Below are 16,230 nucleotides of genomic sequence, written 5' to 3'. Positions count from 1 at the left end.
AAAATGACACTAGTCAGGTTAGTCATTTTTCTGACTCTAACCTGACTAGCGCCATTCTTCGACACACAACCTCCTGTTTCCCCTCCCCCTCCCCCACCCGGTTATCATCATTTATTTTGACGCTAACCTGGCTTTACCGCCAGCTAGCGTCATTCCTTAAATATGGCACCCGGCTGGCGTCCAGGAATGGCGCTAGCCGGCGGTAAACTTTTTGACGCAAACCTGTGCTAACGCAGGGCCTATGTTTCATACTGGAATAAATATAATTGCATGCTGCATGCTTGCATACATTCAACGTAGTTATACGGTCACACTCGTTATACTAACAGGCCATCTAATTAGTTAGTCTCTTTCTCACATTTGTCCGATATTTTACAGAGAGTTTGCCAAAGAAAGGGAGAGGGTGGAAAACCGCAGAGCCTTCCTGAAGCTGAGGCGGCAGCAGCAGATCGAGAGAGAGCTTAACGGATACATGGAGTGGATATCAAAAGCAGGTGGGAATATTGTAGATCCTAAGAGATCCAATGCCATGGTTCAGCAAGTGATGTTCTGGGATTGGGGAATGCACTACTTTGTGATGGAAGGAGGAAATTGCATGCTGTGACAATGGTACTAGAAAGAGAGTATTGATGGTGGTTTTTCGACCAGTACAATGGGAGCAATGTAGTCAGTCACACAGTAGGAGCATCATCTGACCAAATAAAATGTGTAAGTATGGCTATACACAAATTTGTCTCTCGCTCCCTTATGCACCAGGTCTATCTGTGTAGGCCATCAAGGCTGTAGGAGGGGAGCATTATAGAGACATCATACATGCTTACAGCAATCTTTCACGCAATGTTTTTCAATACTCAGGAAGTGTTCTCTGTTCAGTTACTAGTTGGTTGAAAGTCATTGTTCAGTCTTCAGCTTGAATGAGATGTAAATTCAGTTATTGCTGTACTAAAGTCTATAATCAGCAGTGGCCCATCCCGTGAAATATGGGTCTGTTATAAACTGAGGGATCGCCTAGATTAAGTTATCCTCTGTTAGGAAATCTATGTTCACTTATGGCTAGAAGGACAACCATATTTAGTTATGGTTTGGCGAAGGTCTGTCTTCAGGTATCAGCATGAAAGTGATCTTTCATTTTCAATCCCCAGCTGGGAGAATGGTCAGTCCTAAGCTGGGAAGTGTGTGTTCCTTTATATGCTAGCAGGAAGTGTATGTTTAAGACTTGGAAGGAGGTCTACGTTCATAACAGCTGAGACATTGTCTACGCGTCAAATTCACAAAGAAAAGTTTAAAAGTAAGGGGTTTTGCTGCACACAAAATACGTGTAGTAGTATGTCTGAAAACCATGTCATGGATTTTCAGGACTAGTAGTGTACCTGCCTTCTGACTGTGTTAAGGCTACACTGTGAAGAACTGTACATCGTGTACGATTACGCACAGTGGGAAGGGGAGCCATAAATGTGAAAACGCATTTATTTTTTATTATTTTATTTTTATTTTGGGAGAACACTTTCCCCAGTGGAGAAAACCTTTCAATACACCTCTTGCATCCAGGAAGAAGAATTGACGAGGAAAGGTCAGGTTTCAGTTTGTGAATCCTCACAAATATACACGTTTGTGGGCATTCACAAAATTCCAAGACACACTACACTTTGTAACACCCAGTTCTCACACCTTACAGACGATTTACTTGTGTCACAGAAACCGGCATCAGTATCACCATTAATGCCTCCCAGGAACCCTTATGTGACTACATGGGCATGCGAAATTTAGGTATTTTCAGTCATAAATGTATGTTTCAGCCCAAAATACCCTAGTAAATCGGGCATATATTAAGTTATCAGCTTAAATAAGGTATAGGTTAAGTGATGAGCTCGAAGGAGGTATGTGTTGCGTAATCAGCTTTTAGGTCGTCGTTCCTGAGTTATGGCATTGAAGAGTTGTTACATTCACCTGGTAGCAGAGAGAAAAACTGTGTTCAGCAATCAGCTAGTAAAAGGTCTGTTTACACATGTCAGCTGGGAAGAGATCTATGTTGAGTTATCAGCTATAAAGAAATCTATGTTAATTTATGAACTGAGAGGAGGTCCAGTGGGCAGGAGGTATTCGTTCATTTTTCTTTAATTGGGAGTATTTCAATGTTCAGTCATCAGCTGAAAGGAGATCTATATTCGGTTATCAGCTTCAAAGACATCTGTCTACTTGTTATCAGTTTAGACTACTCAGGAATGCCAAATTTATTGTAAGTGGAATGTGGGTGAAGCTTGCCGATAATTAAAATCATTATGGTAATGTCTCCACAGAGGAGGTGATTCTAGCAGAAGACGACACAGATGGCGATCCTCGACATCCTTTTGATGGTAATTATTTTACGCTTTCTGAGAGTGATTAGCATGCTCACTCTGTTGGTAGTTAATCATGGAGTTTCTTGTGAGGTATTGGCGGTCCATCCCTGAAAAGTAACGTGTTGCATGAGCTCCCACTAGGCGTACTTTGCACTTCCTCATGGAAACCTTTTTCGAGCATCATGTTTTATGGAGTGTCATTTCTTCGTGTGTTATGGGTCCAGATAATACTAGCCATGTTCATGGTGCTGAAACAGACATCCATGGAGAGCCCAAGCAAAGCGCAAAGCCATTTAGTGGAAGTGCAGCTACATGTTGATGCAAAGGTTCTTCATCCACCTTGCATTATCATTGAATACAGTATTGTTCATGAACTTGAGTCCGGTGCCGGCAGATACTTTGCAAAAGCAACTCTTCTTGAGTTCCTGTAACCAAGAAGCTTTGTACTCTTCCTCGGAAGATGGCACACTCAGCCACTTTTACTCTATACCCTTTAGAACCAGAAGAGCTATGCCACATAAGGGAAGATCCAGCATCTAGCTAAGCATTAAGGGGGAGAAAAATCTGGCTTTGCCTTTCTTGCATTCCTCTATATTTCAACTACTACTCGTGCACGGTTTCTTCATTTCTTCTCTTCTGTAAAAGCAATTCATCATTAGTGTACCAGATTTTGCTGGTGACAGAATATAGTTCATTTTTTTACTATTTGTAAACTTATAGGTCAGCTAAATAACTGACTTGCGCTGAGGAGGTAGCTCTTCCACTTACACTCTTACATACTGTGTCCACTAGTGTGATAATGAGTTCTTACCTCTGGGAGAGCGGAGTTCTTTCCCCTCTGGGAGAGCTTATGCTGCCTTCCATTGGCTCTTTGATAATGCATGATCCAGAGTATTGGCAGGCTTCAAAGAGGTGGTACACCCTCCTATGCCGAAAATCGTCTTCTCCCAGGAAACTGCCTTTCTTTGGTCTTTTATATACTGCACATTATAGACCTACCTGTTTCTCAGTGCCTCATTTGCGACTTAAGTGGCTGAGGTATGGCACACACTCACAAGATGTGTTTGGTGACTGAGAAGGTCTTGAGCTAGCAGCTACCTGAACTTTCTAGCCAGCTTCTTTGCCTCTTGACCGGCATCCAGCCAGGCCATGTCAGTAGCCTTGATTGCCTCTGACTCTAAGATATCCTTTTGTCAGCACCCAGATCAATCTCTTATGTCTCTGTTCTTGCCTTTCCGGCGAGTCCACTACTTTATATCCTGTTCAAATCTTTTTTTTTTTTTTTTTTTTTAACTTTTCTTTTATTGTTAATAACACAATATGGTACAAAGTCAGTGGGATCAGGGTCCCATCATTCAAAAGTAATTGCACATCAGTGATATTAGAAAACCAAAGAAGAAGAAAAACGCATAAGGCACAAACAGGATATCAGTCGTAGTATGAAAACCTGAGGTAGAGTTCACTTCCAACATATTTTAGACTATGTGGGGGGGTTTAAAGAGAATAAAGATATAAGGGTGAGGGGTAGGTTGTACCTGTTCAGACGAGGGGACTGGGGAGTGCCACCTTGGGAAGCAAGGGATGTCGCTGCGGGGATAATGGGTGTTGCAGCTCATGTCAACTCTGTGGTCAGTTTCGGCTGGAACCAGGTGACTATCAGACGACATAGGAAGAAGGATCTACCATGGAGGTCTGTTTGGAGTGTTGCTGGAAGGCGACGTTCGGACTCTAGTGGGTATTTAGAAAGAGACGTGGGGGTAGGGGACGAGGGGGACAGAGAAAGAAAAAGAGAGAGGAGAAAAGGAAGAAGGAAAATGAAAGAGGAAACAGTAGGAAAAGGGAGGGGGAGAAGGGGAAGAAGAGGAAAGAAGGGGAAGAGGGGAAGAGGAGAAAATAAGAGAAAAGAGAAGAAAGAGAAGTGGAGATAAGAAGGGGGAGAGGGGGAAGAGTACAGAGGGAGGGGGAGGTACGGGAGCGAGGGGAGGTAAGCGAGGGGGAGAAAGGGAAATAGACACATGTGGGGGAGGAGGGGAAGGTAAGGGAGAAGGGAACAGTGGTGGTTCCGGGTAGGGTACTATTGCCCCCTTGTAAGGAAGGGAGCCCATACCTGTAAGAATATTTGAGCTTGGTCTTGTAAGTTATAAATGATCCGTTCATGCATAGCAGTGCGGATCATGGCTGTAATCCATTCCTCCGGAGTTGGGGGGGTCTCTGACCGCCAGTGTCTGAGTATGCAAATGTTTGCAGTAGCTAACGCTGTGTGCAACAGTCTCTTGTGTGGTCTAGGGAGGTCTGGTAGGGAGGTCGTATCTTGCAGAAGTATGAGGGCAGGGGGAAGTGGTGACGGAAGTGACATTACTTCAGCCAGAGTGGAGCTCACAGCATCCCAGAGTGGTCGTACTGTTGTACAGTTTACTAAGATATGTGTCAGGTCACAGGATGTTTCTGGACATCGCCAGCAGTTCGCATGCGGGAGGAGTCCGGTCCTATGCAGTTTCGCTGGGGACCAGTGCCATTCATGTAAGATTTTGAAGAGGCATAATTTCAAGCGTGCTTCCCGGGTACCTCTGTCCAGTTCCTCTAGGATAGCTTCCCAATCATCTGGGTCTAAATCCTGCTGCAGCCGGGTTTACCACCGTAGACGTAGTTTGTCCATTAGCGGTTGGGAGTAAAGCCGTCGAATAATTAGATCATAGAGACCCGACATTACTCCCTTGTGTTGTCCCCATTGCTGCTGGTAGGCCACTATCGGTGAAGGCAGTGGAGGTGTATTCCCTCGGGAGAGACAGTGCCTGAGTTGCATGTATCTCCATTCCTGGTTCGGGTGTAGGCCGAACTCCTCCCGTAACTTGGAAAAGGGTTTGAGCACATCGTTCTCCAGGACCTGTGAGAGGGTGAGGATGCCTGCCTGTTTCCATTGCGGCCAATGAAGTACCTCGCCACCAATGCGTAGGGCACTGTTGTGCCACAGGGGCGCTTGGGCGTGTATGAGGGGGTGGACCCCAAACAGTCAGTGGGCCCTTTGCCAGGATGCCCTGGTCGCCGCCAGGATAGGGTTTACTGAGATAGTGGCTGGAGGTCTGCACGGTAGAGTCCACCGAGCCCTTAGTTCGCAGCCAGGAGTCGTTTTTCTATTGCTATCCACAAGGGGGGGTCTGGTATATTGGATAGTTATTGGATAGCTGAGACATTTGGAGGGCTAAAGAGTAGTGTTCCACCGATGGGAGTCCCATTCCCCCGTTTATGCGGCGGGCCAGAAGCTTGGCTGGTGATAGCCGTGGTCGCATTGTGCCCCACACAAATGATCTAATAATTAGTGCATCGATGCCTCTTAGTGTGGAAAGGGGCACTTGTAAGGGCAGGAGACCTAGGATATAGGTGAAGCGGGGTACCGTCACCATTCTAACCGCTTGTACTCTGCCCCACATGGAGAGGCCTAACTGGGTCCATTTCGCAAAGTCTAGTTTCGCCCGCGTGATGAGAGGGTCAATGTTGTCTGCCACCATGTGTGCCAGTCCAGGGTTGACAAGCACTCCTAGGTATTTAAGACGTTTTGGCGTCCACCGGAATTGGTAGCCTAGGAGTGCCGCTTTTGTGGTTACTCGCGATAGCGGAAGTGCCTCGCTTTTGTCCAAGTTAATACGGTATCCCGATAGGGCTGCGAAGTCCTCGATTACCTCTAATAGGGCCGGTATGGATCTTTCCAAGTACGTCAGTGTTAAGAGGATACCGTCAGCGTAGAGGTATATCTTAGAAGTGCCTTCGGGTAATGGTAGGCCGGTTATGGAGGGGGAGAACCGGATGGCTGCCGCCAAGGGCTCCATTGCCAGAAGGAACAGGAGAGGTGAGAGGGGGCATTCCTGTCGTGTACCCCTTCGGATAGGGAAAGGGGCTGAGAGGAAGCCTCCGCAGTTGACTCTGTCCGGGGTTGATCATAGAGCAGTCGTACCATGGAGATAAATTTGTTGCCTAGACCAAATCTCTCTAGGGCCGCAAATAGGTAGGGCCATTCTATGCGGTCAAATGCTTTTTCGGCGTCTAAAGGACAGGGCCAGCGCCGACTCCGGGGAGTCTCTGGACGCCCATAAGGTATGGCACAGGGTTCGTAGGTGGTTCCTAGACGTGCGGCCCGGTACAAACCCCACCTGTGTATAGTGTATTAAGGACGGGATTACTTTACGTAATCTGTTTGCCAGGACGCTTGCTAGAATTTTGATGTCCCCGTTTAGTAGAGAGATGGGTCGGTAGCTGCCGCATAATAAAGGATCTCTCCCAGGCTTCGGTATGACAGCTATTGTGGCATTATTGGATATGGTCCATAGTGTCTGTGTTTCGCAGGCTTCATTGAGGGCTTCGCATATCAATCTCCTCTGCCCCTACCCATTTATAAAATTCTGCCGGGTATCCGTCCTCTCCGGGTGATTTGTGGTACGGGAGGTCAGAGATGACTTTATCTATCTCCTGTCTGCTTATTTCCCCTTCTAATAGGCTACGGCCCTCGTCTGTTAGGGAAGGGAGGTCTAGCTTCTTTAAGAAGGTGGTAGCTTGCGCTAGGTTGGTCGTGGTTTCCGGCATGTAAAGGTGTCTATAGAATTGGGCAAATTCGTTTGCAATGGCCTGCGGGTGGGTCAGTATGTCCACGGAGGGAGAGCGAATGGCTGGGATGGCTAGAGCGGCTGTTCTTTGGCGGAGTCAGGCTGCAAGCAGTCATCCCGCCTTCTCAACCTGTTCATAGTGTCTCCCTTGGAGTCTCTGTAATACGAATTCGGCCTGGGTGGTGTATAGCTCATTAAGGGCCATTTGGGCTTGCTCTAGACTTCGTCGGCCTGGAAGGGAGGGGTGTGCTGTATATTGTCTGGTTAGTCTGCGTATGTCGAGTTCCAGAGCCGCTTGTTGCACTTTTCTGTTTTTTTTCGCCATCGCCGCATCCCGCATGAGCTGTCCCCGTATCAAGGCTTTGGCTGCAGCCCACATAGTTCGACTTGAATCAACCGTGCCGAGGTTGTCTTGGGCGAAAGTGGTCGCATGGTCCTGTAGCTGCAACTTACCTTGGGGGGATCGATATCAATGGATCGCTAATCTCCAGGGTTTTCGTCCCGGGGATACCAGGCCTAAGCGGATGGCTATAAGGACGGGGGAGTGGTCTGAAAGGCCTCCCTCCAGTATGTCGTCCTCCAGGGTGTGGACCACAAGATTATGGGATAGGAGAAAGTAATCGATCCGTGATTGGGTACCATGTACCGGCAAGAGAAAGGTAAATTCTCCGTCCGTTGGGTGAGTCAGTCTCCAGTGGTCAACCAAACCATTATCCGCGAGTATATCAGACTGAATGGCTCTGTCTGCGTTGTTACTCGTGTCTAGAGGCCCCGTCCTGTCCAATGCTGCGTCCCTTGCTAGGTTCCAGTCTCCCCCTATAACGTAACGGGATGCCCCTATCTCGGTTAGAAGTCGATTGAGCTGGAGAAGGAAGAGGCGTTTGGGACCTGTTGGTGCATAGACTGACCCCACACACAGTGTTGAGTCCCCGATTTTCAGCTTGGTAAATATGTATCGGCCCTCAGGGTCCGTCCACGATTTGACGACCGTGAAAGGGAGGGTTTCGCGTAAGAGGATCGCCACCCCGCTTTTTCTTGGGACATTCTCCATATCGGGTAAGGGTGGGGTGCAGCTAAACAGGACGGTTCCTACCCAGTCACGTCGTAGTTTGTCAGATTCAAGACTGTCTAGGTGTGTCTCTTGTAATAAGGCGATGTCTGCCTGCTTAGAGTTAAGGTAGGATAGGACTTTCTTCCGTTTGATAAAGTGGGTAAGGCCGTTTACGTTCCATGATATCACCCTGAGGGGAACTAATGGTGCTCCCATCTGGTTGGGCATCTTCGTTTCCTGTGTCCGCCCACCCGGGGGTATGAGCTCGGGGGAGTGGGGTGGGCTCTGTGAACTGAAGAGGATGTCGGGAGGAGGAAGGGGGGGTGGCGGGTGCGTTGAATACGAAGAAGAGTTGAAAAGTGAATAAAAAGGAAACAGTGGGGGGAAGAAGAAATAAGGAAGAAGGTAAAGAAGGGAGACTGGGATACGAGTCCCGAAGTACACAAACTTTAACCGGCGGGTCTAAAACCTAGGCCAACTGAGCTTCCACGCCCAGCCAGCAGGCCCCGCGCCGGGGTGGGGGGGCGGCGCCCACGGGGCGCCCCAGACCTCTGCATAGATGCCTCCAGTCATGTCCAGGGGGGGGGGGTGTTTGTAACCAGAGGACGGGGGGGGAGAGGGGAGGTCGTATGTTGGCCGCGTCCCTGTGTGGGGGGGGATGGGGAAAGCGCGAGGAAAAGACAGAAGCAGGTGTTGTTGTTATTGAGGTCGCATCCCCTTGGTTATTCTGAGGGGGTTGTGGCATGTATATGCTCTGGGACTTAGCATCTGTGGTCTGTTCTGCTTTGCACCAGTGCCCCTCATTATATCACTATTGCATTTGTTAGTAGACCGGGGTCTAAAGCTCAGAACCCAGTTCAGAATCATTTTGCCACAATCCTGCCAGGGCAAGCCAGTAGTGTGCAAGGGTAGTACGTCAGTTCCCATATTTTCCAGAGGACGTTTTAGATCCTGATTCTAGATGGCAGAAGTGATATGGGATATGGTAAGTGTTACCCGACATGAAGGGGAGGGACGTTGAGAAACAAGAGTAATCGGGAGCCAGCATAAACTATCACACAATCCGAACAGTCTAAGCAGTCCAAGGCGATTAAAGCCTTCTGGGGGGGGCGGTTCTCCGTGGTACAATGTCCGAAGAGTATATATTAAAATAGAGTACTCATCATTTCTCTGAGTCAGGACTCTTTCTTCATATAGTTCCTGTGTTTCCTGCAACGTTTCCATGACAGTCTGTGGTTGTTGATATCGAGGGCTTGTAGGAAAACTGTGTCCATGTTGGTTTCAGGTAGCAGGCACCTAGGGTTTCAGAGGGGATCGGGACTTGTCTCTGTCTGGCAGCTGTGTGTGCATCGGTACCGCCTGTAGGACTTGGCCCCTGTCATCAAAACTTTTTGTTAATCTCTCCAGGTCTCTGCCCCTGGTTTGGGGGTCTGTAGTAGGTCTTCCGTTGGTGTCCAGAGCAATTTCCGATTGGCCCATTCCCCTAGTTTGGTTTTGTGTGTCTTGGGGGGGGGATTGGGATGTTGATTCCATAGGTTGTGTCGGATCATGCAGCCCCTTGAGGAATTACTTCAGGTCCTCTGGGTCATAGAAGGTTCGTGACTCTCCGTTCTTAGTTATCAACATCCTGGCTGGCTCGAAGAGGCCGAATTTAACGTCCAGATGGCGAAGGCGAGGACGAAGGGAGAGAAAGGCTCGTCTTTGATCTGCTGTTTCTTTGGAGAAGTCTGCTGAAAGGCGGATTTCGAGGGGACCGAGCCGGAGTGGGCCTTGCCTTCAGGATAACTGTAACAGTTGGCGGACCTGCCTGTGCCGGAGGAAGCAGGCTATGATTGGGCGAGGACGATCTTTACCATTTTGTCTCTTGAGACCAAGTCTATGCGCTCTTTGAAATTCCAGAGGGGGGTCAAATGTTATGTCGGCTAGTTTGGGAAGCGTGTCTCGCAGGTAAAAGAGGATATCTGTACCCTCAATGCCTTCCGGAAATCCAAGGAAGCGGATGTTGTTTCTGCGGCTTCGGTCCTCAAGGTCGGTTAACTTGCTACGAAGGTACAAGAGTTCCTGATCTCTGTCAGTCTGTAAGACCACTTGACTTTCCACAGCCGCTACTCGATGGTCCAGTCCGTAGATTTGTGACTGGAAGCCCGCTATTTCCAGGCGCATGGATCTCGTTTCCGCTGTTAATGCTGACATGGCAGTGTCCATACCTTCCAGTTTGCGGCCTACTGCCGATATCTCCTGCAGTATATGATCCATTGATGCTCCTTGAGTGTCTTCTGACATGGTGTCATGTGAGGGGGTGGAGAGTCTGTGTTAGCAGGGTGTTTCTGTTGGCACAGGGCTTCAGAGAAGAGTAGTTGGCGAGCAGGTTTACATGGTCCTTTACCCGCCATCTTGCCTCTGGGCATTGCTGGTTTTTCCATGTAGGTGAGGAACAAAGGGGGTGCCTGTCCGTGTCTCAATGAGGGCGATCAGCGTAGGCGTGTGGGCGGCAGAGGAGAGAGGGTGGCGGAGGAGGTGGGTGAGGGGGGTTCAGAGTAGTTGGTGAGTTTAGGTGGGTACCTCTCCAAGTAGTCTCCTGGGGAGGGCTGTAGTTGATGTATATATACGAGGGGAAGGATCTCGGTGTTGGCTCTATAGCGCTCCGTGTCCCACAGGGCTGTTCTGTGGGGAGAGGAGTTGTTTTGGAGCTGGGGTCCGATGTTATTCCTGGCCCTCTTTGTTCTCCATGCCTCGTTAGTTCCAGCTTTGTTGGAGGCTACAGTGGCTTTTCACTTTTCCTGTTAGTGTGGTATTGCTTCTTTTGTTGTTATGTTTGTGTTGTTCATTTTCCTTTCTCTATTTTTTCTCCTCTTTTTTTTTCTTTTTTATTCCTTACTCCTTGCCCACTCTTGTGCTTGCCCCTCTTTTCATTAGGTAGTGTTTGTTCCTTTGCTCTTTGCCTTCTCCTCTTCCCGTCGTTTTCCTCCTCTCTCCGCACGTTGTTATATTCCTCTCTCTCTCTCCTCACTCCCGGCCCCTCTCTCACTCATCCACCACCCTCATCTCCGTACATCTCTCATCCTCTCTGACTCACCGGCTCGGCCCTCCGGGGCCTCTGTCGTTTCTCAGGGGGCCTTCTCTGAAGCAGGTAAGGCTGGGGGTGGGGGTAGCCGTCCGTTGCAATCCGCTGGTGGTGAGGCCTTTTGTCGCCGATCCCGTGACCCCCGGCAGAAAGGGGAAGGTTGGAGAGGCACCGGGGGACGCGTTGTCGGCATCGGGCCACCTCCTGTTGTTGTTCTGGGCCGTGGTGTTGGTTGGCTCCGTTCTCCCCCTCCGGCGTCGATCGATCGGAAGGGAGGGGGGGGCAGGCGGCGTCCCAGTCTGTTGTCGGCTCCGGGGGCCGCAGATGAGCCGCCGTCAAGGCGCAGGTAGGGACAGAGGGCGCGCTCCCCCACCTCGGGCTTCAGCGAGGGGTGTGTCTCTCCGTGTCGGGGTGATTCCTCACTCGGGGCCGCGGCTCAGAGGCCTGCCGTAGGCCTCAAGCCTGCTCCCCTCGCTCCGCTCAGCGCCTCCGGAGAGGGCGCTCCCCCGCGTCACAGATGTCAGCCGTTCGTCATCTCCAACTCCTATGTCGGCCCCCTGGAGCGCCTCCAGCGCCGCCCCCAACGCCGCGTGTCCCACCGCCGTGCGGAGCTCGGCTCTCAGGCGGCCATCATGGATCGCGGCCAGACCACGCCCCCTCCTGTTCAAATCTTGACCCTTGTTTTCAGTCAGAATAAATTCTTAGATATTGGTATAGATTCTAGGCTGATGTCCGCAGAGCCATTGAGTCTAAGAAATAAAAAACGGTTGTGAAAGTTGTGACACGTCCTCCTTTGTTTGTGAAAATAACTTTAATTTCCTATAATAGTAATTGAAGCACAGCATATAGTAATAGTTCCAGTGGTCAGCTGGGTGAACTAATTATGCATCGTGAGAGCTCCAACATGTAATACTTCTACAATAATTCCAGCAAGAACGTAGAACATTTTGAAAGACAATATTTACTCTAGTTTGTTGTGCCACCCTGTTGACCATTGCGTTCCAGTTGTCTACAGTTCGAGTATCAACTCCTCAAAGTAGGGTTATATGGGACCTCTTTCACCTGTCTACACTGGACCCTTAAATTAACGCTGTTGCTTCAGGACCTGCTCTCCTTGTATCTTAGTTCACTATAATAATGGTAACCAGTGGGCACAACACACCTCAATCCTCAATTTCTCTCTGCATGTGTTCTTCAAGATTCAAAACATTTAGGCCCTCATTACGACCCTGGCGGTCGGCGGTAATTTGGAGAAAGGTACTGCCACATGCTGGTGGTACCTTTTCCCAAATTATGACATTGGCGGTTTGGCTCAAGCCACACCGCCAATGTACCTCTCCGTCCGCCAGGGTGGTAACGGCCACTGGGCTGGAGACTTCGGTCTCCAGCCAGCCGGCTGTCACAATCCCACCCTCGGGATTATGACCCAGCCTACCGCCATGGTTTTCGTGGCAACCGTACCGCCACAAAAACCATGGCGGTAGGCACCGTCAGTGCCACACAATTCATTCCTTGTCACTGATAGGGCTCTCCCCCACCCTCTTCCCCTTCCGCATTGTCCTCCCCCACCCTCTCCCTCCCTCTCCTGCCCCCGCACATTTACACACCCACACGCACACACATACACACACACATACTCACATCCACACATGCATGCACACATACATACCCACACACCGCAACACATACTAACATACATAAAAACACACACATTCACACAACACAACATACACGTACGCTCACATTCAGTCATTCACGCACTCGGTCAACGCGACTCACACCTGCATGCAAGCATACAGAAACAGACACCCCCCCACCACACAAAACACCCCCACACACGCACCCGCCACCCTCACTCTCCTGTTGGAGAACCCGACTTACCTGCTTGCTGGGGGTCCTCCGGCAGGAGTGGATGCGCCACTGCTGCCAGCAGCAGCATCCACCATCAAAACACCGCCAGCAATGCATCCTGATCAACGCACGCTCCGTCCACAAGCACGCCATTGAACTATGGGACCTTCTGGACTCCACCGCACCAGACGTCGCCTTCATCTCTGAGACCTGGATGAACGCCTCCTCGGCCCCGACATCGCCATAGCCATCCCCGACGGCTACAAGATCACCAGGAGAGACCGCACCAACCAAGTCGGTGGAGGAATCGCCATCCTTTTCAAGGACTCCATCAGCATCACCACCTCCACCGAAGACACCCCCCTTGCCGCCGAACACATGCACTTCCAGATCCACACCAACCCCAGGACCACCCTCAGAGGAACTCTCATCTACAGACCCCCTGGACCACGTGCCCTCTTCAGCGAATCCATCGCAGACTTCATCTCCCCGCACGCCCTTGACTCACCGGACTACATCCTCCTCTGTGACCTCAACTTCCACCTGGAGCAGAACAACGACCCCAACACCACCACCCTGCTCGACAACCTTGCCAACCTCTGTCTCAAGCAACTGGTGAACACCCCCACCCACATCACTGGACACATGCTTGACCCCATCTTCTCCGCCAGCAACCACGTATCCTTCAGCCACTCCTCCCTAATACACTGGACTGACCACAGATGTGTCCACTTCACCTTCAGACACAAGACTCTCCACCTCCGCACACAACCCATCCCACGCAGACATTGGAACAAACCCCCACGGAACAGCTTCGCTCCACTCTCAGCGACAACCAACCCACCTTCTCCACCGACCCCAACGATGCAGCCCTCAGCCTCACTCATTGGATCACCAACTGCGCGGACAACCTCGCACCTCTCAGACGCCTCCCAAGACAGACCAGCACCAGGAAACCTCAATGGTTCACAGACACCCTCAAGGAATCCAAAAAAACCTGCCGTACCCTTGAGAAAGCCTGGCGCAAAGACCACACCGCAGAAAACATGTCTGCTCTCAAAAACGCCACCCGCGAACACCATCAGCTGATCCGCGCCACCAAAAGAACTTCCTTCACAGACAGACTGGACAAGAACACTCACAACAGCAAAGAACTCTTCAACATCGTCAAAGAGCTCTCCAATCCTAACTCCAACTCCATCACGCCCTCACAAGACCTCTGCAACTCCCTCGCTACCTTCTTCCATCGTAAGATCACCGACCTACACGACAGCTTTGGACACCAGACCCAGCCAACCACCACAGAACATACTACCCCAGCCAGTACCCTCAACGCCTGGACTCACGTCAGCGCGGAGAAGACCAAAGCTACCATGAACTCTATCCACTCCGGTGCCCCCTCGGACCCCTACCCACACTTCATCTTCAACAAAGCTGACGACATCATCGCCCCGCATCTCCAGACCATCATCAACAGCTCGTTTGCTTCTGCCGCCTTTCCCGAGAGCTGGAAACACGCGGAAGTCAACGCCCTCCTGAAGAAACCTACGGCGGACCCCAGCAACCTGAAGAACTTCCGCCCCATCTCGCTCCTCCCCTTCCCTGCCAAAGTCATAGAGAAGACCATCAACAAGCAACTGACCAATTTCCTTGAAGACAACAACCTACTCGACCCCTCTCAGTCCGGATTCCGAGCCAATCACAGCACAGAAACCGCCCTCATCTCAGTCACAGATGACATCAGAACTCTGATGGACAACGGAGAAACAGTAGCCCTCCTCCTCCTCGACCTCTCGGCTACCTTCGACACCGTCTGCCACCGAACCCTAACATCCCGCCTGCGCTCCACCGGTATCCAAGGACTGGCCCTGGACTGGATCACCTCTTTCCTCTCGAACCGCTCCCAAAGAGTCTACCTCCCTCCGTTCCGCTCAGACCCCACCAAGATAATCTGCGGCGTCCCACAAGGCTCCTCGCTCAGCCCGACTCTCTTCAATGTCTACATGAGCTCCACACGCCAACATCGTACACAAACACAACATCAACATCACCTCCTACGCCGACGACACTCAGCTGATACTTTCCCTCACCAATGACCCCACTGGCACCAAGACCAACCTGCTAGATGGAATGAAAGACGTCGCAGAATGGATGAAACTCAGCCGTCTGAAACTGAACTCAGAAAAAACTGAAGTCCTCATCCTCGGAAACACCCCGTCCGCCTGGGACGACTCCTGGTGGGCCACGGCCCTAGGCACCGCACCAACCCCCTCAGACCACGCACGCAACCTCGGATTCATCCTGGACCCGCTTCTCACCATGACCAAACAAGTCAACGCCGTATCATCTTCCTGCTTCCTCACTCTCCGCATGCTCCGAAAGATCTTCCGCTGGATCCCCGCTGACACCAGAAAAACTGTGATCCACGCCCTCGTCACAAGCCGCCTGGACTACGGAAACACCCTATACGCAGGAACCACCGCTAAACTCCAGAAATGTCTGCAGCGAATACAAAACGCCTCCGCCCGCCTCGTCCTCGACATACCCCGCAACAGCCACATCTCCGCCCACCTGAGACACCTGCACTGGCTTCCCGTCAGCAAAAGGATCACCTTCCGGCTCCTCACCCACGCACACAAAGCCCTCCACAACAAGGGACCCGAGTACCTCAACCGTCACCTCAGTTTCTACACGCCCACCTGTCAACTTCGCTCCGCCAACCTCGCACCTGCTGCCGTCCCTCGCATCCGCCGCACCACGGCTGGTGGGAAATCCTTCTCCTACCTGGCGGCCAAGACATGGAAATCCCTCCCCGCCAACCTCAGGACCACCCAGGACCACCCTGCATTCCGGAGGCAGCTCAAAACCTGGCTCTTCGAGCAGCACTAACCCCCTCCCCTAGCGCCTTGAGACCCTCACTGGTGAGTAGCGCGCTTTATAAATGTTTTTGATTTGATTTGATTGCTCATGATACGGTTGGCAGTGTTTTGCTGGCGTGGCGCTGCTTCTGACAGCGCCACCTTACCGCTGTCCGCCGCCACGAACATCGACGGTATTCCACCAGTCTTCTGGCGGAATTCCATCTACGGTCATTATGCGGGTGGGCGGCTGGTAACCACGGCGACGGTATGTTGGCTGCCGTCGCCGTGGCGGTAGGCGGTCAGTACCGCCAATGTTGTAATGAGGGCCTTAATTAGAGTTCAGCGGTTCTATGGCACACTTTTCATGAATCATATTAATGCCTTTGTTCAGGGTATTGAACGTAGACCCCAAACTCTTATAACCATCCATTATAAGCTTCCTTATGTGTTACAGAGAGACGTTCATAAG

The 16,230-nt window shown here is 50.8% G+C and overlaps 1 protein-coding gene across 12 annotated transcripts in view; it reads left to right on the top strand.

Moving 5' to 3' along the window:
• Window positions 1-16,230, top strand: part of CACNA1A (calcium voltage-gated channel subunit alpha1 A) — a 1,156,221-nt gene that overhangs the window by 507,441 nt on the left and 632,550 nt on the right. For all 12 annotated transcript variants that reach the window (XM_069230415.1, XM_069230416.1, XM_069230412.1 and 9 more), the window contains 2 exons: window positions 379-494; window positions 2,298-2,354. In XM_069230415.1, the coding sequence (XP_069086516.1) occupies window positions 379-494; window positions 2,298-2,354 (173 nt within the window). The remainder of the gene's footprint in view (window positions 1-378; window positions 495-2,297; window positions 2,355-16,230) is intronic.

This window comes from Pleurodeles waltl, chromosome 4_2 (genome assembly GCF_031143425.1).
Source record: "Pleurodeles waltl isolate 20211129_DDA chromosome 4_2, aPleWal1.hap1.20221129, whole genome shotgun sequence".
NCBI lineage: Eukaryota > Metazoa > Chordata > Amphibia > Caudata > Salamandridae > Pleurodeles > Pleurodeles waltl.
This window is presented reverse-complemented; position numbering and strand designations above follow the sequence as displayed.